This window comes from Citrus sinensis, chromosome 2 (genome assembly GCF_022201045.2).
Source record: "Citrus sinensis cultivar Valencia sweet orange chromosome 2, DVS_A1.0, whole genome shotgun sequence".
Lineage (NCBI taxonomy): Eukaryota > Viridiplantae > Streptophyta > Magnoliopsida > Sapindales > Rutaceae > Citrus > Citrus sinensis.
Window position 1 is genome coordinate 32,463,117 of NC_068557.1, and position 25,296 is coordinate 32,488,412.

Genomic DNA, 25,296 nt, shown 5'->3' on the forward strand with positions numbered 1-25,296 from the left:
AAGAATATTTTAATTCAAATATCACATCGGTCCACGGTAAGATACACGATTTGTTCAATTCTTACAACGCAGGAGTATATTTTCAGTTAAAATCGGGGAGGTTTGGTGCCCACTTGGCCGTCTCTCGTTGGGTCATGGTAAAGAGAAGTTGTCTACTTCCACCTCCTCTTCACATTTTTCATATAAAAAGGCCAAGGCATGCAGCAACCTCCACTTTCGAACGACACCTTCAATTTTCTCTCGTATCGTGTTACACGTTCACTGCAAAATGAACGGTGACCACGAAGCTCATCCAAATTCTGGTGACATCAAGGCGCCACTCCTACCTTCCCATCGTCAAATCCAACGGTCACCAAGCTCCCACTTCACATTGAAAACCATTTTCACACCAAACAATTTCTACATCCTCCTAGGACCTCTCCTGTGCGCTGTTATATGTGTATGTGTGAAGCTCGATGGGCAGGCGACAAGCAGGAACATGTTGGGTGTTCTTGCTTGGGTCTTCGCTTGGTGGCTCACGGAGGCCGTACCCATGCCCATTACCTCTATGGCGCCTCTGTTTCTGTTTCCTCTGTTTGGTATCTCTTCTGCTGACACCGTTGCTCATTCTTACATGGATGATGTTATTGCCCTCGTTCTTGGTAGCTTTATTCTTGCTCTTGCCGTTGAGCACTACAACATTCACAAAAGATTGGCCTTAAATGTAAGTTCCCGTAATGCATCATCATCATCATGTCATTAATTGTTACGATTTCTTTTTCAGAAAAATTATCAGTGACAAAAGATGAATTAATTATGTATGGACAATCCTATACCATATAATATATATTAATAACTACAGATAACTATTCTATTCTGTGGAGAGCCAATGAATCCGCCCTTGCTGCTTCTTGGGATATGTGGCACGACAGCATTCGTGAGCATGTGGATGCATAACGTGGCAGCAGCAGTGATCATGATGCCAGTGGCCACTGGGATCTTACAGAACTTGCCAGAGGTTCCTCTTCAATCAACCCTTGTTAGGAAGTATTGCAAAGCTGTGGTGCTCGGGGTCATCTACTCTGCAGCCGTAGGAGGGATGAGCACACTTACTGGAACAGGTGTTAATCTAATATTGGTCGGGATGTGGAAGACCTATTTTCCAGAAGCAAACCCGATCAGCTTCAGTACCTGGTTCTGTTTTGGGTTCCCTTTGGCTTTAGTGATTTTCGTTGCTTTGTGGGCTATTTTGTGCTTGTTCTATTGTTCAAGGGGATCTGGACCTGCTCTCTCCGAGTATTTGGACAAAGCAAATCTCAAGAGAGAGCTTGACATGTTAGGTAAGACCCTGCTGTCTGTCCAATTAATGACAGCTACAGCTAATTAATGTTCAGTGGCTTAATTCTATTGTCTGGTGTTTTTCTTGGCAGGTCCAATGGCTTTTGCTGAAAAGATGGTACTAGCTGTATTTGGGGTGAGCTGAGCTGTAATTTTTTTTTTCTCCCCTTTTAAGTGATGTGCATAATGTTATTGGAAATGTCTTCAAGTTAATTTAAGATAAATGATGCAGATGCTAATAGCATTGTGGATGACAAGATCAATAACAGATGACATTCCAGGTTGGGGAGCACTCTTCAATGACCGTGCTGGTGATGGAACTGCTAGTGTGAGTACTCTTTGGTCCTTTGTTTATCATTTGAGAACATAATTAAATGAGGCATGTTTAATCAAGCTTTTGGATGATTTTTAACTGAATTATTAATACATATGTATACACACACACACACACACAAATATAGGTTGTGATGGCAACATTGTTGTTCATAATTCCGAGCATGAAGCAAAAAGGAGAAAAATTGATGGATTGGAACAAATGCAAGAAGCTACCTTGGAACATTATATTGCTTTTAGGGGCTGGCTTTGCTATAGCCGATGGAGTCAGGACTAGCGGTCTTGCTGATGATCTGTCAAAAGCATTGGATTTCCTGGAGGCGGCGCCATATTTAGCCATTGCACCTATCGTATGTCTGATTAGCGCGATTATTACTGAATTCACATCAAATAATGCCACAACAACTCTCGTTCTTCCACTTCTGATCCAAATAGCAAAAACTATGCATGTTCATCCATTGCTTCTTATGGTTCCTGGAGCAATTGGAGCACAATTTTCTTTCTTGTTGCCGACTGGAACCCCTTCAAATATTGTTGGATTCACAACCGGGCACATCGAAATTCAAGATATGATCAAGACAGGGCTGCCCCTTAAGATTGCTGGCATTGCTGCTATGGCCTTTCTAATGCCTACACTTGGTAAATAATCTTACCGCGACATTAATTGTTTACTGTTTCTTGATACAAGTGTATTGACAAATTTTGGATATTGCAGGTGCTTATGTTTTTGGGACAGATGGGGATGTTCAGTAGCTGCAAACTCTTGTAAACTGTGGAGGTTTCTCTCAATCAAGTCTCCGTAACAGGCATTGGGGGACCCTGAATAGGAATTATAGCAATGCTAGTGTTTGCACACCATATTGAGTTTTTCCTATAAGAAAAGACGCCTATTGTATATTTGCGTGCCTAATGAATGCTTCCCTTAGTGGTTAGCACACCATATTGAGTTTTTTCCCTTTTATTGAACATATATAGTTCAAAATATAATTTCTGCATTTTCTATCCGCCCATGAGAAGCACTAGTACTAGTACTACTACTTCTGCTAACCTAGCTTCAGCTTCAAGACAACATCATATAAAAGAAGGTATATGTATATAAAAATATTCAAGTTCTCACCGGATTTTGACTAAAATTTGATTTGAATTATTTACTGGTTGTTCTTACCAGATCAAAGTCAAATTTTATTTAAATAAATAAATTTATATTTATGGAGAGATTGGGCTAGCAGAGATAGGTTTTTTTTTTTTTTTTTTTTTTTTAACATTTGGGGCAAAAGATATAGCTGAGGTGATCTCAAAGGTGAACTAAGATATTTTGAATTTGGAATAACTGAGATAACTCAATGAAGCTCGTTGGAGTTAGCATAGAGCGTTGATATGGCAAGCTTAAGAGAGCTTAATGGCACCCTAGGTGCAATCAAGAGATAATATATGAAGTTTAAAACCATTGTAAGAAGTAGGAAATAAACGTAAACAATAAATAGCATATAAGATTTTACAAGATTCGTCATTCGGCCTATATCCACGGGAGTAATTTATTTCCAATCTAATAAATAAAAAAAGTATTACATATATATATAGGAAATTGTGAAACAGTTTTTGGGACAAAGCCTAGTGGCTGCACATGGTGGGCCCCACCATGTGCAGCAACAAATTAAAAAAAAAAGACACCAGGGGTCGTTGGATTCCTAGTGGATTTCCAGACAATGATCCAATCCAGGACTTTCAGATTGGATAATAACTGTCCTATATATATATATATATATATATATATATATATATATATATTTATAATATTAACAAAATCTTATTAAAGTTTGTTTATGATGAATAATAACATGAGGAAGATGTGAGTCTTATAGAGATTAGATAGTTTTCTAAGAAAAAAGTAATGAAAAAGTTTCTTTAAGAGATGAGATCACTGAAATCTTCTATGGAGGTATAAAAATGAAATAAAAAATCTAAAAAATGCAGGAAGAAGAAGATGAAGTAGCCTCTCAAAAAATCAAATATGGAGAAAAAGTATACTATCTTGTGTCTTGAGTTAAATTTCTAGGATAAACGCCCTAGGGACATTTTTATCTTTTCTATCATACGGAGATTTTCTATTGGTGCTGCCTTCCTCAAATAGTGACCAAGTAAGTTTGGTGAATAATTCATTCCTTTAACCTTCATGTGGTCATTGCTCTTTGCCACGTGGCAGAAGCTGGTGCAGTGATCCTACTATTTTTTAAGGGATAATTAAGCAGTGCTAACATGTCCTTTCCTCATTGCTATGTCAGCTAATTAGTCTGCTATTGGTCTCTTGTTTTTAGCATAATAGACAAGATATTTAACCCTTTTTCTTAGAGTTGGCAAAACGGGTCATCGGATCGTGTTCGTGTCGTGTCAAATTTAGGTCGAACCAAACTCGACCCATTTAATAATCGTGTCAAAATATTGAGACCCAAACCCGATACGGAAAAATAATCAGGTTACCCAATAACCCGTTTGATATCTATATATTGAACAAAAGTTACATCAAATATTTACACATTATCATACATACGTATGTACATATATACATACATATATACATAATTTCTCGATATTATAAAACATACATATCTACCAATATATTACACATTTACACTATTGAGGTTTTAATTATATAGATATATATAAAATATTTTATATCAATATTATAAAATATACATGTCGATCAATTTTTACACATTTATACTATTGAAGCTCTAAATGTATTTAAAATTTTATAAATAAAACATTGTGTTTATATTCACCCTTTTAAAGAATTAAAAAAAAAAAGAAAATAATCTCTAATATTTGAGTTTTAATGATAAGAATATGTAAATTATTTTAAAATAGAAAATATAATCGGGTCATTGATCGGATAAATGGGTCAAGAATTTTAACCCTAACCCGACACGGAAAAAAATTGTGTTGACCCGGACCCGACCCATTTAATAATCGTGTTAAATTTGACGACCCATACCCATTTATTTATGTCGTGTTCGTGTCGGATAATCGGATCGTGTCAAATTTTGCCAGCTCTACTTTTTCTGATGGCATGCAGCCCACACGTGAGGGCTCCAATTATCATTTTTTAATTCCACTTTCACTTTTAAACTGGACAAATTTCCTGGAGTTATCCTCTCTCTCTTTCAAAGATTACCTTTAACTTGTCTTGAGCTATCCCTTATTCACTTAAAAGTGTTAACTTTTCTTCTCGTTTATTCTCTACTGCCGCATGTACTTGCCTATTTTTCTAAAATAATGTCCTAAATTTACCCAAAACAAGATCCATCTAGTTTCTTGTGTTGAAATAATTAAGGCACAAGAAACTTAAGAGAAAATGTTGTGGGGGTGACATGTGGCAACTCGCTGCTGAGTCACCTTTTGTTAATTAGTAAATTTCTAAGTTATTTTGGAGTCTGCAGTTGAGCTTTCTCACAGCTCTAATGATTTCAAACTAAGTTAAACTTAGCTCTAGCAATTCATAACTATGATGTACAAAGCTGTAGTAAGAGATAACTGAGCTACAATTTGCCAGTTCTAGTGATTTCAATACTGAGCTACACTCAGTTGTGGCGATGATAATTGAGTTGCACTCAATTAGCTCTCACAATTTATAACTGAGCTCGGCGATTCAATTATGAGCTATATAGAGCTTAGGCAATTTTAATTTTGAAGTATACTTAGCTCGTTGATTGTGACAATAAAACATAGCGATAACTCTTGGTGATATACATAGATTTTATAGGAGAGGGGTTCTCAATCCCTTAAGTATGTGATCTTATTAAGACATTCTCATGTTGATAATTTGTTTATGTTTACATCTCTTGAGTGACAATCAATATGAGTAAGTTGAAAAAAGTCTAGCTCTAGTTATCTAGAGCTATACTCTAAAACTTTAAATATGGTGAGTTATAAGTAAAAATAAGTTACAATCAATAGATCATAATAAATAAGGAGTTAACCATTCATTGACAACCACATGACATTAAAGATAAATCATTCATCTAATAATGTATACTAACCCTATACTAATAAATAGATTTAAGAACTTCTTCAATCACATCTCATGATCCATAGCAAGAGTAAATCATTCAATCACATTCATGAGAAAACTAAAATGAATGTTAATTGATGTACGAAACTTGCGATACTTATGGAAAGGGGCTCAAAAATTGAATCTTGAAAACTGGTCCTGAGATTTTTAATGTGATATTGGAGTGGCTTAGATATGTGATTTTTATTGATTTTTTTTTCCATATGTTTGACTTGTTTTACGAGGTAGCGATTGAAACTCTTGTAGCCTAAATTTGTAATATGAATTTAATCGAATTAAATTCAGTTTGGTTTAGATTGAGTTCACTGTTTGAATCCAATCCTAATACTCTAAGGGTGTGTTTATTTTCTGGAGTGGGAGTGGGGAGTGAGGATTCCTCCCACTCCAGTATTTACTTCACGTATTTAGTGAAGGATTGGGAATCCCACTTCGTGGGCCCCACCCATTTTTGGAGTGGGGAGTGGGAGTGGGAGTGGGACTCTCATTGGGGGAGGTGGGAGTGGATTTCCACTCCCACCTCTTCCTTTTCTACCTTTTTTTTTATAATTTTAATTCAATTTAATATTTTATAATTAATAAAATAAATAATATTATATTTATTTTAATAATATTATTATATTTAACTAAATAATAATTTACATTGATTCTAAGTTAAAATTATTTTAAAATAATATTATTATATTAATAGAGAATTAATAAATATAATATTATTGTATTTATTTTAAAAATAATAGTACTATATTTATTTAATATTTAATATTAATAATAATAAATATTTTATTCAAAGAAAATATTAATTTTGTACTAAATAATATTATATTATTATTTTATATAATAATAAATTTAATATAATTATATTTAAATTTAATATAATTATATTTAAATTTAATATAATTATATTAAATAAAATAATGTTTCATTTTATATTAGAATTAAAATTAATAAAAAATTATGATTTACATAATTAAGAATATTATTAATTATTATTAATTTATAAATATAATAAAATATTTATTTTATTTTCCAAATATATTTTTTATTAATTTTTTAATTACAAATTATAATTATTTACATAAGGATAAAATTATAATTTAAAATAATTTAGTCCCAATCCAAGACAAAGTAAATAAATAATTGGGATTCTGATTGATAATTGATACTTTTATTTAGTTTAAGTAAACACCCTACTTCTACTCCCACTCCACACTCTTAATCCAAAAATTTACACTTCTCAAAATTCACATTCCAATCCAAAAAGTAAACGCAGCATAAATTAAATGTGTTGTAGCTTGAACCGAAACTGATTTACGCGCCCCTAAAAATTTATACATGCATTATCCGCAGCAGGACTCGACTAGCTTACAGAATCCGTAAGGTACAGACTGCAGCATCAGCCGTTGGATGTGGAGTGAGAAACTAAACAATAAAAAATCGGATGGTGGGATGACGGGAGATGTTTGTTACAGAATCTGTACCATAGACAGGTCCATCCGCAGCATACTGAATTGTCAGTGAATTCCTTCCACGATGCCTCGTCACTAGCATTTAATATGTAAAAAATAAGGTCTGCAATAAAAAAAAATTGGATAAACTAATTAATTTATTAGATGTAGCTAGGTGGCACTTGCTTTTATACGATTTTATGGAAAACAATATTTATTTAAAAAGAAAAAGGTTCTCAGAGAGCTCTCGCCAGCAAATAATCGATCATTATCCCTTGTGAAAAATTCTTAATTACAATACAGTAAATCTACGATAAATAAATATTTGATAAGTTAATAATCTTGATTCTCTGATTTAGGCTAGTTTATTAAATTGATAATTTCTCTAATGCATAAGATAATAATATTTTTAAATCTTTTAGGGCCTAATGAAAATATAAATTAAAAATTAATCAAATACAAAAATTAATAGTAAATAAAATATAAACAACTTCAATTATCTGCATTCAACTCTTTACAAAATCTACATCTAAAGTTATTGATTTTTTATTTGTTCCTAAATTGAACTTAGTCTTGTTTTTTTTTTTGTAAACTTGGTTTTTTTTTTTTTTTTGGTGTTAAAAGTAATTATTTAAGGCTACTATTGCTTGAAATGCCTTTTTGCGAAAACATTTCTTAAAACAAAACTATCTTATTGATCATGATCATTAATCATCATCACTAGAGAAATCCACTATACTTGAATAATCTCTTTGTCAATAGATGATTCCATCATTTTCACTAAGATAATTCAAAAGGCTCTCAATATCCATTGTATTTTTGTAGTGTAGACCGAAAATAACTTCATATAATTCATAGATGTTTTCGTCTTCACCAACTTATTGTGAAATAACCGTAACTTGGCCTAACCGGAACTTGCAATGACCAAAACAATCCGTAATGGTTGTTCTTTTTTTTATTAAAAAAAATCTCTCTGTAAATTATTAAATATTTATTTATCAATAAATTAGTAGACTATTCATTTATTAACTTTACAAAAATAATTTTTTTTTTTTGCTAGTGCCGGCAATATTAGTTTATAAAAATTTTAATGTGTGTAATAAGATTAAATTGTATCACCGTTGTCTTAAATTACGAATAATAACCAACTTCCTTCTTTGTCCAAGGTTTCAGGGCGATGAATGCCGTGAAATGCATGAGAGTGTCATCCGAGAGTCACTGAGAACAGTAGGGTGGCTGAAATGCGAATGCTTGCTTGTGTATTTGTGAGAGGAGCGTGCTTTCCTGTGTGCTCATCTTGCGCGTTACTAGTCGAATGCGTGTCTTAAATTCTACGGTTACTTTTTTGTCACCCTCGTAAGGATCGATAAATTTTGCCGCGTCTATCAGCAACCATCATCGCTTCTTGTTTCTTTGGGACTCAATTTCCTTCAAACTCCAGCATCATTGCCTGTCCCAGTATCCATAGCAATTGCACCACACACTTGCTTTGAAAGCACCACAAACAACATCAACTTTCAATTTTTTATTTATTTATTTTTAACTCAATCAAAATAATTTATTTGATAATAAATTATGAAAAACCACCCAAACCAAAACAAATAGGAAGCCCTAAAATTTCAGGGTTATGATTTTGCAGCCGCTAGTCACCATCGTCCACGCCGCGTCGATCAGCTGCAGGCCACGGCTCTTCGTCCCGCCAGCAGCCTCCCAAACTTGCATCACCCTCCTGCCTCATATTTCCAGCGAGAACTGGCACTGTTGGTGGTTGTGTTCGCTTCGGCCTTGCCATTGGCTATGTGTCCTTTGTGAGGGAGGGGAAAAGTGAACAACCTCTATGCGGTTTTTTTTTTTTTTTTTAATCCAAATAAGCATCATATTACTGTATTACACAAATATATATATAATTATTATAACAGTCAGTCATTACACTAATATTTATAATTAAATATATACATGAGGCTTATATTATTATATTTTTATTCTATAAAGTACATACCTAACTAAATATCTCTTACAGATGAAGATGTCTCTACTCCACTCACATTTCATAAAAGAGAAAGACGTTATAAAAAGTCTTCACTCCATTATATTTAATTAAAAAAAATTAAGTCCATAAGAACTCAAATAATTACCCTCATAATCATACTTAACTTTAAAGACAATGATTCACTACTAGACTACAACCCTAAGTGACAATCCCTATGCCGTTGAGCATGCATGGAGAAGGAAGAAATTGAGCACGGCGCATCGGGGATGGAGAAGGAAGAAAAGACAATTTTTTATTTATCCATCACTCGAATTCAATATCCTGGGCTTTTATTAATAGTTGTCGATAAAATAATTATAATAATAATGATAATTTATTTTGACTAAAAGTAAAAAAAGAAAAAAAATCGAAAGATTCATAGTTGGAAATTCTGTAATGTTCCAGAAGAAAGTATCACATTTAAAGTTCACGTAATTTTCTTATCTCTGCTGTCTAATTAGTTATGGTGGGGCTACCTAAATTAAATAGGATAGGATAAGGTTGTTTAAATTCATTAATTTTTTTTTATTTTACAAAACAAATTTATTTTTAAAAATTTAAAATTACTTATCTCTTTCTTTTTTTCATTTTAATTTTACAATGGATATTCTTCCTACCTTCTTATATTCTATAAACTAAACAATTAATTCATGGTTTTACCCTTTTTTAATATATTATGAGCTCTATTTTATATTTTTTATATACGAATTTTTTTTAATATTTATTAATTTTTGTATTTGATAAAAATTAATTTATTGATATTCATTAATTTTAATAACGAAAAAAGTTTATTAATGTTATTTTTAAATAGTAGATTTTGTTCTTTTTATTTATAAATAGAAAAACATATTTCAGTGAATTGATTAAAAATTATAAAATTAAAAAGACAAAGAAAAAATATTAATTAAGTAATTTTAAAAAAAATTATTTTTTTAATTAAAAAAAGGGTGTAGTCTAGAGAAGAAATCGGAAAATTTACAAAAATAACCATAAAACTTTTACTATTTTCACAATTAACCCTCGAAATTTTTTTCTATCAACATTAGTCAAAGACACGCTTTTCTCCCCCAAATTACCCTTGTTTACAAACCAAAAACAACTTTCTTTCTCCCCTTTTATCAAACCAAACGCAGCTTTGCACTCTTGAATCATCACCGGCGACGGCAAAAGGCAACAGTAAACGCCGATGGTGAACGGTAAAAGTGAAATCTGATCATAATTCATCCGGATCCAACACCAATCGGCACCACTGAGTGGTATAAGTTATTTTCTAAACTTGCGAGAGAGTTTCAGTGCAGTTGCTTGCTGCGAGTCGTTGGACAATCAGCACGAAGCTATGTGCGACAGGCGCATGTCGCACGAAGCTATGTGCGACAGGCGAAGCTATGTGCGACAGGCGCCTGTCGCACAATTGATCACTATCATTTTCCAATTCGTCAAAATGGTTTCAAGTGAATGAAGAGATCTAGTCAACTGCTAGCTATAGCTAGGGTTACTTTGATCTCTTGATCAGCTCGTTCCCATCCTAAACGCTGATTAAATAACATATATAATATAAGTAGACCATTTTAACATACTTATTAAGTCACAGAACTGCTCATTATATCATGTTGATAATAATATCAAAATCCAAATAGCTAGCTAAAATGGCATTCATCTGCACTTGCAACTGCACATTGATGCATATAACACCATGCTGCCACCATATCTGCCGACTGCTATTGGCTCTTCTTGTGCTTTGGCTTTTACGAACCAGAACCAGGTAACACAACAAGATGCAGGTGCAAATGCAAATAAAGGATACATCTTAGCATCATGTTCCTGTAGCATATTGGACGTCTATACATGAGGATATTGGGGCCCACCTCCGGCAGGCCGTCGTCGTAAAGGAGCGGGTAGAAGTTTACGAGCCCATGCGCCATTTTGTCTTCGCCGCCCCAGTCAACATGGCACCCGTGCTGTGTGTGGCCGCCTGTGAGCTCGTCGGGGGCCACCGCGAACAAGCCATTGTTGCTGCTGCTGCTTTGCATGTCATGCATGCAGCCTCGTTCATTCATGCAAACCAAATACAGAGCTTCTCGTGGCGGATGCAATGCTTCCGTTTTGGGCTGGAGTTGTTGGCCAGCTCCGACAACCCGGCCGGAAACAACTCGGGTCGGATTTTACGTGTGATGGTTGAGATGACACGTGCCATGGGATCACAAGGTGTTGTGGAGGGGCAGTACAATGAGCTACAATGTAGTCAATGTGATGAGATGATGATCGGAAATTGAATGGTACTACAGATGTGGAAATGACCTATGAAACATACAAGAAAAATGAAGGTGGGTTGCACACGTGCGGTGCAGCGTGTGGAGCAATATTAGGAGGTGGGAGTGTGGAGGAGATCGAGTTATCACTGAACCTTCAACTGCTAGCTATGTGCGACAGGGTGCCTGTCGCACGAAGCTTGGTGCGAAGGCGCCTGTCGCACCAAGCTTGGTGCGAAGGCGCCTGTCGCACCAAGTTTGGTGCGACAGGTGCTTGTCGCACAAAACTTTGTGCGACAAGCACCCTGTCGCCAGATTCACCCACGACTGCAGTTTCCTGAAACTCTCTCGCAAGTTCAGAAAATAATTTATACCACTCAGTGATGCCGATTGGTGTTGGATTCGGATGAATTATGATCGGATTTCACTTTTACCGTTCGCCGTCGGCGTTTACCGTTGCCTTTTGCCGTCACTGGTGATGATTCAAGAGTGTAAAGCTGCGTTTGGTTTGATAAAAAGGAAGAAAGAAAGTTGCTTTTGGTTTGTAAACAAGGGTAATTTGGAGAGAAAGGCTTATCTTTGGCTAATGTTGATAGAAAACGTTTAGAGAATTAATTATGAAAATAACAAAAGTTTTATGGTTATTTTTGTAAATTTCCCGAAGAAATCAGTCTCACCCAATTAGATATTATTATTTTATTATTTGCCTGCGTCAGTATCACTTCTCTAGACAAAGAAAAAATATTAATTAAGTAATTTAAAAAAATATTTTTTTTAATTAAAAAAAAAGGGTGTAGTCTAGAGAAGAAATCAGTCTCACCCAATTAGATATTATTATTTTATTATTTGCCTGCGTCAGTATCACTTCTCTAGACAAAGAAAAAATATTAATTAAGTAATTTTAAAAAAAATTATTTTTTTAATTAAAAAAAAAAGGTGTAGTGTAGAGAAGAAATCAGTCTCACCCAATTAGATATTATTATTTTATTATTTGCCTGCGTCAGTATCACTTTCTAGTGGTAAATGCTCAGGTGTGCTAAAGCACATACATTCTCCTTCCCACTCAGTATTCACATCCTGCCACGCCAAGAATGCGGGCCCCATTTCGTAAACCGCCACGTATATGATAAGACCACAGAAATCACACCACTGACTGTCACGTGTACCTCCTTTTCAAATCAGACAAAGCGTACAGACGTGTCGGTGCACTAAAACTCGCCGCGTATAAAACCCAAAACCAGGGGCCAAGGCGAAGTATTCACTCAAGAACCGGAAGTCACGGACTTTGGTGTGAACGGTTACCAAAACAACGAAAATGAATCAACGTTTTTGCTGTCTTATTGTTCTCTTTCTCTCCGTGGTCCCTCTCCTGGCCGCCGGCGACCGTAAAGGAGCGTTGGTTGGGGGATGGAAGCCGATAGAGGACCCCAAGGAGAAGCACGTGATGGAGATCGGACAGTTCGCGGTGACGGAGTACAACAAACAGTCAAAGAGCGCGTTGAAGTTCGAGAGCGTGGAGAAGGGCGAGACTCAGGTGGTTTCCGGCACCAATTACCGGCTGATCTTGGTCGTCAAGGACGGACCTTCGACCAAGAAATTTGAAGCTGTCGTTTGGGAGAAGCCATGGGAGCATTTCAAGAGTCTCACCTCGTTTAAGCCTATGGTTAAATAGGGTGTTTAACAAATAACAATGCATGTAATCTCAGATTGATAATTATTAAGGTTTTCGTTATGTGAGTGATGATATTATTATATTGTTTATGAATGTCAAAGGTGAGTCTTTCAGATTTCGATTTTCCATTTTCTCTTTCAATTGTTGTTGATGATGGTGATGATTACTTATAATTTTATATGCAGTCCGCCCTGATCTCTAATTTATGTTTTAATATGTCGGGCGAAAGTGACGTGATAACTGATACATAAGCATGTGATTGGAGCCATTGCCTGGCGGTCAGCGATGCTTGACCGTCTGCAAAACTGCTAATGATCGGATGGGTATTAGTGTCACCGGCGTTAAGAGGCTCCGTTATTGTTATCGTAGCTTTTTAAATATGAGGTTTAACGAGAGTTTTCATCAATGGAGCTTCAGCTTTTATTAAAAGAAATTTATTAGTAGTTTGGTTGCTTGCGGTATGTTTTTATTAAATGTCGTAAAATCATTTTAATGAACAAATTTTTTATTCTGAAAAATATAAAATAAATGGAACGTGATTGTTGGTTGGTTAAGCAGTTTTGGCTCAACATTATTCCGACAAGCAAACGACACAGTTTCTTTAATTCTCGGCTTAATCTTTGGCTCTGCTCGAATCTGGCTGTTAATAGTAAGGTAGGGAATGTTTCGAACTGGGCTGTTTTTTTTGGCGTCGCGTTATGGAGGATCTGGTATTGGCGAAATCAGTTTCTCTTTAACAAATTGATGTTGGACCCTTTGGCTTTGTTGGTGGATGTCCATACAAGAGCTGAGGAGATTCACAAGCTTCATAACCACCCGTTGCTCACTAGGAATATTAGGGCTCACATGTGGATTTCTTGGCATCCTCCTGAGTGGCCCTGGTGTACTCTGAATACGGATGGTGCTCACAAGTCTCATGGGACTTCCACTGCAGGTGGTTTGATTCGAGATCACTTAGGACGTTGGCTAACATGCTTTGGGATGATGATTGGTTCTTGCTCTGTTACTGTCGCAGAGCTCTGGGGCTTATATCAAGGGATCCAGCTTGCATGGAATTCTGGTATCCGCAGATTGAAAGCTGAAACGGATAGCTTATGCGTTACTCAAGTGGTGGCTAGACCTTCGGTGTTGACCAATGAATATGCTCTTTTGGTCCAGGCTATAAAAGATTATCTCAAATTGGATTGACATGTTTCCATCTCTCATATCTACAAAGAAGTAAATTTTGTTGCAAATTATATGGCGAACCTCGCTTTTTCTATTCCGCTAGGCCTTACTGTGTACCCTTTCCCCCCTTTGGGCGTTAGGGCTCTGTTATTGCATGACTCTTACAGGATTTCTCACCCCCGTACTGTTGTTCTCTAGCTCTTCTTAGAGCCCCAATTAATTAAAAAAAAAAGAATTTAAAATTAAAAAAAAATTAATTTTATTAGTTGGGCCAAAGTAGTTTATTTAATTTCAAGATTTTATATAAACTACAACCAACTAATATAAAAAAATAAAGAATTTTTAAGAGTAAAAAAGTATTTTTAACTATTAGATAAGTCATATTAAATGTATATTTGGAGTTATTTATTTATTTTAATTCAATGATTTAATATCAAATAATTAATTTATTAAGTATGTTTGGTTTTCAACTTAATAAAAAAATTTAATTATTAAATTGTTAAATTATTTTTTAGATTTTTATTTAATTAAAAAATTATAATGTCATCATTAAAAAATATTTTGTAAAATAATCTTATTTAATTAATTTATTTTCATCCTTACTTAAATAAAATTATTAATTAGCATTAATCTGTGATAATGAAATAGTGGCATTATTATTTTTATATACTTCAAATTAGTATTATTTATCTTTACAATTTTTTCACATAATACATTATAAATCAGAATAAAATTAATAATATATTCTAATTTAGAATATTAAAAAGTTAAATATTCACACGAACATGATTTATATTATGATATAATATTATCTTTCTTAAATTTGTTGAGATGTTTATTACTTATTATCAGGCATTTGAATTTAAAAAACTTTTAATTTAAATTTAAAAATCTAACTCTATTTAGAATTCATGACTAATTCAAGTTTATTTGTATTTCAAGCGAAAAAATAAATGCTACCTTAAAAAATTCAATGGATGATTAGTGATTTTCGGATTTTCACATGTGATTGGCAAAAATAATCATCATAGAAATATATTGGAGCTGTAAGATTATACTCGTTAAATATAAAACTCCCAATTAGTCCATGACTAAAACCAAAAGAGCTGTAAATATATGTTATATGTCAGTAAAACAATGATATTGGGAAATGAATATTTTTATATTTGCATGATAGTGAATTAGACGAACCATATTATCCTATCCAGAGAATATGTTGAAGGATGTCCTTGTTAAATTACATTATAATGTACTTACATCAATCATTAAATTGTAACTAGTGACTTAAAAATAGAATTAACTAAACTACTTTTTAGATTATTAAATACACATTTTGAATTAATGTAAGTTACATTATTACCTAACCTAACAACACCATTCGAAGAATGAACAGTATACTTGGACTGATATCAATCTAAAAACAGTTTAGATATAATTTATAAAGTGGTTAGGACTAGGGAAATTTATAGCCACTAGCTAGGCACTTATGTGTGGGAGTGGGACTATGACTGGAACCGATTGAATTTTTTCCTTCCTTTAAATAAAAGTTTCCTTTTTATTTATTTTTTTTTTTTTTAAGAAAATTGTAAATTTCATCCACTTCTGATGAAGAGAAAATATGAAAGGATAAAAAATTGGGTGGGCCCTGCACTTCAAACTTTAATGAAATGGGGTTGTGAAAAAAGTCTTTGGAATGGCCTTAATCCATTTCAGGGTCCACCATGAACGTTGTTAACATGCAATAGTCTGTAGCCGAATCAATCCATGGCTTATATTCTATTTGATATTAAGGTACGGTAATTTTTTAAAAGTTATAATTATAGTAATAAAATTATAATTATAAAATAAAAATTAATTGTATATAATAAATATTTTTTTAGATAATTATGTTGATAAAATTAATAAATATAAAATTTAATCAATTTAGTCTTCAAACCACAGCTATTAAAATTTATTAAATATTTTAATATTATAATTTAAAAATTAGAGCTGTTCAATTTCAATTCAAAAGGCAATTAGAACTAGCATATTCTAGCATATGCTTATCGGATTTAGCATTTGGACTTTGAAGTTGAAAAAGTGGAGAACGTTTTCCCGCAGGCACGTGGATATGCGGTGTGGCTTTTTCTTCCATTTTTCCTTTCCTAAATAAATGGTTTGTAAGGAGCATTAAATTGTCTAGCGGGTGGCGAAGCCGAAAGCATGTGATTGTGAAGGTGGAACCGAAAGGAGCATTAGCAAGTGCAAGTTGGCCATCACAAACAGTTATTAACAATCAATAGGAGGAAAATATGTGGATATGAAGATTGGAGAACATAATGCCTGCCCCTCACGGTCATAGATTAAGATAGATTTTTACTTTTTTTAATAATGGAGAGATAGATTTTGAGGGAAAATAAATTAATTTGATTGGTTAATGAAATTCAAGTTTTTTTTGGTAATTTTCTATGATCATGCATCGTTGTATCAATTTCTATGACTCTACAATGAAAGCAGAAGATATTTTTTCATCTCATCATCATCATCGGGATGACATCGAGTGCACATGGTAACTACCGAGTGGCGAACACTTAAACGTAAAACCCCAAAGCGAAGCCGTTGATTGATAATTGATTGACTAAAATCGAAAACGACGCAGCACAGTTTTTCAATAGATAAAAATGAAATAAAAATCTTTAAAAAAATCATTGAAACGCATGAACAGTCTCTTTCTCTCTGTAGACTGTAACAACAACTCAGACAGCAAAATTAAATTCGAAAGCTGAAACCCTAAAGCCTAATTAGAAGAAGAAGATACACAATAGGAATCTGTGCGTCAAAGCCGAAAGCTGAGGCGCTCTCAGCCTCGGCGAGTCAATCGGTCCAGCGCCTCTCGAGCTCAGCCAGTTCAAGTTCGATTAACGAATTAGACCCTAACACAAAAATGAAGGGACTTTTCAAATCCAAGCCTCGTACTCCCGTCGACATCGTCCGCCAAACTCGGGATCTTATTATTTACGCCAATCGCAGCGCAGATGTTCGTGAATCGAAGCGCGAAGACAAGGTTTTTATATTTCTTACCCATTTTTTGTTCTCTGGGAAAATACTCATGCGTGAGATTGGGGATTACCTGAATTAGTTAGTGATGAGTGTTTTGAGAGTTTAGTCTGCGATTTTGATACCTGGGTATGTGAAAACAGGCTGAATTTTTGTTAAAGTTTGTAACTTTTTGTTATTTATTAATTTTAAATAGTCTGCCTTCATTTTTACTGTGGATTGGCCACAATGGCATGGGATTGACCAACAGATTGAATTTAATGACGTTGAATTTTAGTAGCCTTGGCCGATTTTTTGGATGTGATGGTTTGGGGATATTGCACTGACAAATTACTTGAAAGAAAGTTTCATTGTGTGTACAAGGACAAGGTCATGAGTTGAATTGTTACAAATATCTGCCATGCTTTGAATTGTTTTGAAATTGTTTAATCAAATGGTTGAATCCGTGAGTGGTGACTCTTCATAATCAAATCGTTGATCCTTCTCCTCTTTGCATTACCCAAACTAGACCTCCAAGTTAACCTTTTCCTTTTTGTAGATGGCAGAGTTATGTAAAAACATCAGGGAGTTAAAGTCAATACTTTATGGCAATAGTGAATCTGAGCCAGTTTCAGAGGCATGTGCACAATTGACTGCAGAGTTCTTCAGGGAAAACACGTTACGGCTTTTGATAACTTGTCTTCCAAAGTTGAACTTGGAGGTAAGCATTACATTGCTAAGTTGAACTACCTCCCAGATTGCCTTTAGTTTTATTTATTAACTTCTTGTATCCCGGTTTAAGATTTCAACTTTGTAATGATCATGTCGTTAATAATCTTGCCAAATTTCACTGCTGAGGTTCAATTACAAAATACAATGCAGTAAGACATGATTGTATTTTGCAGGCAAGGAAAGATGCCACTCAGGTTGTTGCTAATTTACAGAGGCAACAAGTTCACTCAAAGTTGATTGCCTCTGACTACTTAGAAGCAAACATAGATCTTTTGGATATTCTGATAGCTGGGTAAGTTAAAATTATAAGATATTTTAAGGATGTTAGGATGCCATGTTATACCATTGTGTTTGTTAGTGTGTTCTAATTGTTGAAAGCTGCTTCTGTAGTTATGAAAACACAGACATGGCTTTACATTATGGTGCTATGCTTAGGGAGTGTATTCGTCATCAGAGTGTTGCAAGGTGAGTAAGCTAATTAGATTGAACTATTCATTTCATCACTTGACAAGCTTACAGAAATCTGATCCTCTATTTTTGAGTGAACTACTGAATTGCAATCATGGAATTGATTCAAATCATATGCCGAGAATTTGTTGCAAAGTTGAAAATGTTGGGTGACAATAAAGCAATGGGCACATTGCAGGCAATTTTCGTCTAGTGCCTGTGCTGATATCCTGGACTTCCTTTTTGTGATTTCGTCTTAAAAAATTGAGTTACGGTTTAATTTTAGAAACCATTTGTCTATCAAAGTTGTTAGTATATTGATTGATGAGGGTTTTCTAAATGATGTGTATTCACCCTTTTGTTCTAATGGTATAATATAGTTCTTTCAATTAAGATTTTCAAATTGGTTGATTTCATGATCATTATTTGTTCATAGGCTTCATGTGAATGTCTTAACTTCTCTGCTTTGATTTACAGATATGTGTTGGAATCCCAGCACATGAAGAAGTTTTTTGACTATATACAGCTTCCAAATTTTGACATTGCTGCAGATGCTGCTGCAACTTTTAAGGTATATACTTAAATAAGAAGTGATGAAGGATCTCTTTCTCTCTCTCTCTATGATTTTGCCATTAGTTTTTTATTTTAATATGAACAACTAAGCTGCAAGTGAAACTTGGTTTTTGTCATGCATCTTGCAGTCCGTTGAAGTTATATTTCCAATTGTTGGTTTAGTCATTCTTTTTATGGTTTTCTAAACTTTATTCAGTTTTGTGGCTGTCATTATAATTTATTCTATATGATTTATATCCAGCTTTATTTTGGACTTCTAAGTTATGCTGATGCAAATGTGAGAGTGACGCTCTTGTACACTTTACTGCAGGAACTGTTGACAAGGCACAAATCCACTGTGGCCGAATTTCTTTCTAAGAATTATGACTGGGTAAATGTTGCTTTTATATTTTAAACTGTACATACATGTGTGTGTGTCGATGCCCAAATGAACCCTAGATGAAAAGGGTGTTTAACATTATGCAATGCCTTTCCATTCTGAATTCATATGAAACGTAGATGAAGGTAATTTAATGAGAAGAATAGGATGTAAAAATTTAGTAACACCTGGTACTCTCTATGGTGATGCATATATTCTACAAGCTATGATATGTGTTAAACAGAATTGCTTTTGATAAGTATAAAATGTGAAGGTATGATTTGTTTCATTCCATTTTGCGCGTTTCCAATTTGATTATGCTTTGATCTTGTTTGTTTTAAATTTTTCTGCTTTGAATTTTCTTATATTTGCATAAGGAGAGTTAGCCCTACGTAAACATTCTTGATTGATGCACTTCATGGTACTTAAATTTTTACATCTCAATCATACGTGATATATTTCTAAACTTCTTGTTGCTGTTTTCTATTGAGCAGAGCTTAATATGTTCAAATCCTCTGCTGTTTTCAGTTTTTTGCAGAATATAACTCAAAACTGTTGGAATCTTCCAATTACATTACCAGACGACAAGCTGTCAAGGTAGGAAAACTATGTGCAAGTCAATGGGTAATTATTGTTATTTGACTTTTGAATAAGAAAATGAAATGAAAACTAACCCGGAGCTTTTGGCATATGTGGCTTCTCAAAATTAGTTTTAACTAATACAATAGTTCTTCATTTTTGGCCGTGGATAGAATCACAACGTATTTTAATTGAAGTTAGAAAATTTCAGAAGGTTTAATAAAGATTGTTATCATCACTTTGTGATGTTTGAAATGGAATATGGCGTAGTGGAATTTATGGTTGGTTGTTTTGGTACTTATACTGTTTATTAATGAAGGTTGCTTTATTTGTTATAGCTGTTGGGAGACATATTACTGGATCGGTCAAATTCAGTAGTGATGACAAGATATGTGAGCTCAAGGGAAAATTTGAGGATACTCATGAATCTTCTTAGAGTAAGATACTTTCCCAGAATGCATGTGGAAGATATCTTTTACTTGGCTTATCAAAAATTGCAGGGGACTGAACCAGTAACGTTTGATAAAATATCCTTGCATATGGTTTGTGATAGCCACCTATTTGATGCCCAATGGGCCATAATTGACTAATAAACTTGTCTATTGATTGAAATAAAGCTTTGATGTACTAAATGCTTCCCTCTTGCAGGAATCCAGCAAGAGTATCCAGATAGAAGCATTTCATGTTTTCAAGGTACTTCCTGTTCTAGTTGCTGAGTACATTGTGAGTTTATAGTTTTAAGGTACTATATATTCATTTGTATGTGTATGCCTTACAGCTGTTTGCTGCGAATCAAAACAAACCTCCTGACATAGTAAGCATACTCGTTGCCAACAGAAGCAAGCTTCTACGGTTGTTTGCTGATTTCAAAACTGATAAAGGTAGAAGGTGTAGCATTTCTATAAATATAACAGCATGCTTAAAGATGGTAATTGAGACTTTGTTGACAATTACAAGCATTCTTTGATACAGAGGATGAACAGTTTGAGGCAGACAAAGCTCAGGTTGTGAAGGAAATTGCTGGTCTTGAGCCAAGAGACCGCCCATGAGCAAGCTTGCTGTATCACTCACGTGGCAATCTTCTTGTGTTATTTGACATCATTTAAATGTGAATCATATAGCGGTCATAGTAGTCAAATAATTGGCTAAGTAAGATGTTTATTTTCTAAGTACTCAGTATTCCCACCTTTCTTGTAGTTATATATATATAAACTTGTGTTGGAAAAAGGAAAAAAAAATGAAGAACAAAAAATTCATATAAGAAATTGGTTAAATTGGCATACTTGGTTTAATCACAGTACATTACATTCGTATTTCTACCATTCTGCATTCGGCTAACACAATTTTTGAGGTGAGTCGAAAGCTATGCTGTCTGCATTATGGTTTGGAGTTCAATGTGGCTGGCTTGAAAGGGATTGGGGGTATGTTTATTTGTTGGGTCCTGTGTTCACGTTAAATGGAGTTATAATGATTAATAAACAAGAGAGAGTTTTAAGAGAGGAGGCAAGGCACGAAGCTTCCTCAGCTTGGAAGGAATGCTATGCCTGCCACTGATTGTGTTGTGTCCTGTACCAACCCCAACGAAACAAAATGTGTTGGCGTTGGCATTGGCATTGGCATATTCCACGAATCATCCGACTTTCAGCTAGAGAGTGTGAGGAGGGCGAGCGTGAGTTAAATTATAAAATAAGTAGGCAAAGTGATTGCGATTTTTACTGTTGTAATTACCTCGATGGGACTCGAGAGAACTCTTCAGTATTCTTCCAAAGGGTAATTGCGTGACGTGATGAATCTTGTCTATAAAAACACACACACAAACACCAAGTAAAATCGTGGTGTCGGATTAGATTGGTTTGATGGTTTCATTTTGCTAACGTATACAAAAAAAAATCAAATAAAAAGAAAATAGCTCAAAAACGAAGCACAACCTGTCATTACCACCATCATCACTCATCAGCTCGCTGTCCCTTCTCTTCTCGTTCTTCTCTTTAACTTTTTAATCCCGTATAATAAAAAATTCTACCCATATGGCACAAAATGGTAATGCCCCATATTCTGATTTTTCTTTTATTCTTCTTTTTCAAAAAATCTCGCATTTTGTTATTAACACACTTTCTTTGTTGTTTACTAAATTCTTTTGGATTTTAGATTCGCTTGCAAAGTTCTTGGACACTGCAGTTGATGCAGCTAAGAGGGCTGGCGAGGTCGGTTCAGTTCAAAATCAAATTTTCTTTCATTTTAACTTTATTGTCTTTATTTTATTATTTGTATTGGAATTGTTGTTATGTACAGATAATCCGTAATGGGTTCTATCAAACCAAAAATGTGGAGCATAAAGGCCAGGTATTTCTTTTTTCTTTTTCACAAAAATTGGACTTTGTAATTCTTTTATTTGATAATTATCACTCAGGCAATTGTATTCATGTACATTGATGCAGTACTTATGGGTGGCTATTTAATTTTGAGTTCAGCCCAAGTGAATCAAATTATGGAACCATCAATGATTGATGGTTGGTACACATATTAGTTCTAGAACTGAAGCTATTGTTAGTTTAAGACCATAATTTGCCTGGGATGTATTCTATGATCATATCAGCATAAATGTTGACCAGTTGGGAGCGATATGTTTGTTGTCCTTGGAAGTGCTGAAAATTTTCAGCTCTCCATGGAAGCAAATCACCAGAATTATATATATATCTTAGCTTTAATTCTTATTTTAAATCTATGGTCATTGTGGATTTGAATTTTTGATCTCTTAGACATCACAAACTATGTCAAGAATCCAGATAATACTTTTTGTTTCTTATAAATTGTTGTTTCCTGGTAACTAAATAAGTGCATTTGCTAGCCCCATGGGGATGTGAAGGAACTTAACCTGTGTAGTGCTAAATTGCTCCTTATTTTCCCCCGTTATATGCAGTTTATCAAAAAAATCTCTTAGTCGAAATGAAAATTTAGCATTCAAGTTTAAATATGAAATGGCCAGGTGTCAGAGAATATTTTGTTGCCAGTTTTTAGCTCTGATATATATGATGATATCTACTAATCATTGGCAAACATAATGCTGACATGTAGGTGGATTTGGTCACAGAAACTGATAAAGCATGTGAGGATCTCATATTTAATCATCTCAAGCAGCAATTTCCCGCGCATAAGGTTGTCTCCTATATCTTCATTGTTTAGCTTGTATATCTAACATAATTTGCACTATTTATCAACTTAGTTTCTTGTCTCCTTTAAATGGATTTCCCCCCCCCCCCCCCCTCTCTTTCTGAACTTGTTTTAATTGATCACATCTTAGTTCATTGGAGAAGAAACTACCGCTGCTTGTGGTGCCACAGAGTTGACTGATGAACCCACTTGGATTGTTGATCCTCTTGATGGAACAACTAACTTTGTGCATGGGTAAATATTGCATTTAACTGGTTGGTTATTGACTTGCTCTCTAATTATTGATTAATTTCATTTTTCACATTATTGCATATTTCTAGGTTTCCCTTTGTGTGTATCTCTATCGGTCTTACAATTGGAAAGATTCCTATTGTCGGGGTTGTCTACAATCCAATAATGGATGAGGTGAGAATTCTATGCTCCCTGTAAGGTCTAAAATGAATGGTTAAACACCATTTAATTGAGGGCTCAGGATTGTAGATGGTAACGCATGAGTTATAACTGCTAACTGGCATGGGTGGTTTCTGGTACCTTAGTGTTTGTTTTAGGGCCACCTGCTGTGAACAAATCATGTGCTTTGCTTCCTCTCAGCTTTATGCTGTCGGTAACTTTCAAATGAAAAATAGACATTCTAAATTATTAACTTGCTCCAGTGACCAGAATTTATATTGTGTTCATGAGTTTTACCAGCCAATGGAAATGTAAACTTTGAATTCGTTACATGTAGCTTTTTACTGGAGTCCGTGGACAAGGTGCATTTTTTAATGGAAAACCTATAAAAGGTGATTTTCACCATACTCAATGTTATATTTTTCTTTTCTTTATCATTTATCAATTCCTCCAAGAAAGAATGCATGCTTATGTTTTGAAAATTTGCAGTATCATCTCAAACTGAACTAGTAAAGTCTCTCCTCGCAACAGAGGTATGCAATGTTTGACACATGTCTAGTGTCTTGTCTCTTATTAATTAATTATTTGTCGTGATGAGGATAGCCACCAATTTGAGGATGATATTTCTGTTTAAACTATAGAAGTAAACTGACAATTACGCAAGTAGCATGTAATTAACTGGAAATTTTATGTTATTGAGAGCAGGCTGGAACAAAACGTGATAAGCCAACTCTGGATGCTTCTACAAATAGAATCAATAGCTTGCTATTCAAGGTAAAATCAAGGATCATCGTTGTATTTTTTACAGATTCGCTAATTCTGTTTCCATAAATGTTATCTCAGTTGATCTTTTTACCAGGTGAGATCCCTTCGGATGAGTGGCTCCTGTGCATTGAATCTTTGTGGAATTGCATGCGGAAGGCTTGATCTGTTTTATGAACTCGGATTTGGAGGTCCATGGTATGCATGTACTTTTTTATCTTCTTTTCTTAGTTATGTGAAGTACATGAGAGTTATGTCCTGTCTTGTACTCAGGGATGTGGCAGCTGGTGTTGTGATTGTTGAAGAAGCTGGAGGACTTGTTTATGATCCGTAAGTGCAAACATCTTTGTCTCAAAAGTTCAGAAAGACCTTTGGTGGGAATAACAGTCTGAAATTGTGATTACCCTCTCTTTTAAGTTAATGTATTACTTTAACATCTATTACTTTTCAGTAATTTTTCTTTGCCATCTGTGACTTGGAATTGGGCAATGCCATTAATGTTACAAAACTACATGATTTCTTAGAGCACTTACTATTTCTTTTCAAGAAAAAAAGACGAGTTAAGAACAAACGAGATATTTTAAATATGTTTCAGAGCGTATATTTAAGTTTATGAATTGATCAAGTTGTTTTGTATCAGATCTGGTAAGGATTTTGATATCACAGCTCAGAGAGTTGCAGCTTCGAACCCCCACGTCAAGGATGCTTTTATTGAGGCTTTGCGACAATCAGAATGAGCAAGCATCTATAACTTCCAGATATAATCTTGAAGTTACTTATTAATCTATTATGGTCGAGATAATTCTACTTTCTCTGAGCAGCAATAAGATATGTACTCTTGATTTGATCCCACTGTGAGGTTTTAAACAAAGAGCCATTTGTAATAGTAATTTAATGATTTTTCAAATTGGCGTTAAGCCTTCCAAATCATACGTTTCATTGAAATGATAACGCATAAAGTTGGGATTACAATTTCTTTGCTAGGATATTA

General features: G+C 34.4%; 5 protein-coding genes across 6 annotated transcripts; all 5 read left to right on the forward strand.

The window, feature by feature from the left end:
• The first annotated feature begins 216 nt into the window (after positions 1-216).
• On the forward strand, positions 217-2,590 carry LOC102625014 (tonoplast dicarboxylate transporter-like). Its single transcript, NM_001288949.1, is given in 6 exon segments — positions 217-703; positions 842-1,319; positions 1,410-1,453; positions 1,550-1,645; positions 1,779-2,289; positions 2,366-2,590. Coding segments are annotated over 6 exon segments (1,602 nt in total). The 5' UTR covers positions 217-268; the 3' UTR covers positions 2,404-2,590.
• Positions 2,591-10,883: 8,293 nt separating this feature from the next.
• On the forward strand, positions 10,884-11,463 carry LOC127900357 (heterodimeric geranylgeranyl pyrophosphate synthase small subunit, chloroplastic-like). The gene is made up of 2 exons (XM_052435011.1): positions 10,884-10,971; positions 11,018-11,463. The coding sequence occupies exons 1-2, from the start codon at positions 10,884-10,886 to the stop codon at positions 11,461-11,463; spliced, it is 534 nt and encodes a 177-aa protein (XP_052290971.1).
• Positions 11,464-12,682: 1,219 nt separating this feature from the next.
• LOC102624723 (cysteine proteinase inhibitor 1) lies at positions 12,683-13,226 on the forward strand. Its single transcript, XM_052434047.1, has one exon. It carries the CDS (start codon positions 12,755-12,757, stop codon positions 13,109-13,111), a length of 357 nt encoding a protein of 118 aa, XP_052290007.1. The 5' UTR covers positions 12,683-12,754; the 3' UTR covers positions 13,112-13,226.
• Positions 13,227-16,915: 3,689 nt separating this feature from the next.
• LOC102624450 (putative MO25-like protein At5g47540) lies at positions 16,916-21,282 on the forward strand. Its single transcript, XM_006467261.4, has 11 exons — positions 16,916-17,321; positions 17,853-18,014; positions 18,199-18,317; positions 18,416-18,490; positions 18,950-19,043; positions 19,356-19,415; positions 19,932-20,000; positions 20,321-20,419; positions 20,631-20,675; positions 20,761-20,863; positions 20,955-21,282. The coding sequence occupies exons 1-11, from the start codon at positions 17,202-17,204 to the stop codon at positions 21,029-21,031; spliced, it is 1,023 nt and encodes a 340-aa protein (XP_006467324.2). The 5' UTR covers positions 16,916-17,201; the 3' UTR covers positions 21,032-21,282.
• Positions 21,283-21,811: 529 nt separating this feature from the next.
• LOC102624075 (inositol-phosphate phosphatase) lies at positions 21,812-25,277 on the forward strand. 2 transcript variants are annotated; one of them, XR_369459.4, is made up of 12 exons: positions 21,812-22,022; positions 22,131-22,186; positions 22,275-22,325; positions 23,058-23,138; positions 23,284-23,387; positions 23,474-23,558; positions 23,881-23,935; positions 24,033-24,076; positions 24,249-24,317; positions 24,403-24,503; positions 24,579-24,701; positions 24,946-25,277. XR_369459.4 is itself a non-coding variant. In XM_006467260.4 (12 exons), the coding sequence occupies exons 1-12, from the start codon at positions 22,010-22,012 to the stop codon at positions 25,040-25,042; spliced, it is 813 nt and encodes a 270-aa protein (XP_006467323.1). In that variant the 5' UTR covers positions 21,814-22,009; the 3' UTR covers positions 25,043-25,277. The 2 variants fall into 2 exon arrangements, 1 of the variants encoding a protein (XP_006467323.1); XM_006467260.4 differs by having other exon boundaries at positions 21,814-22,022; positions 24,579-24,635.
• The last annotated feature ends 19 nt before the right edge of the window (positions 25,278-25,296 follow it).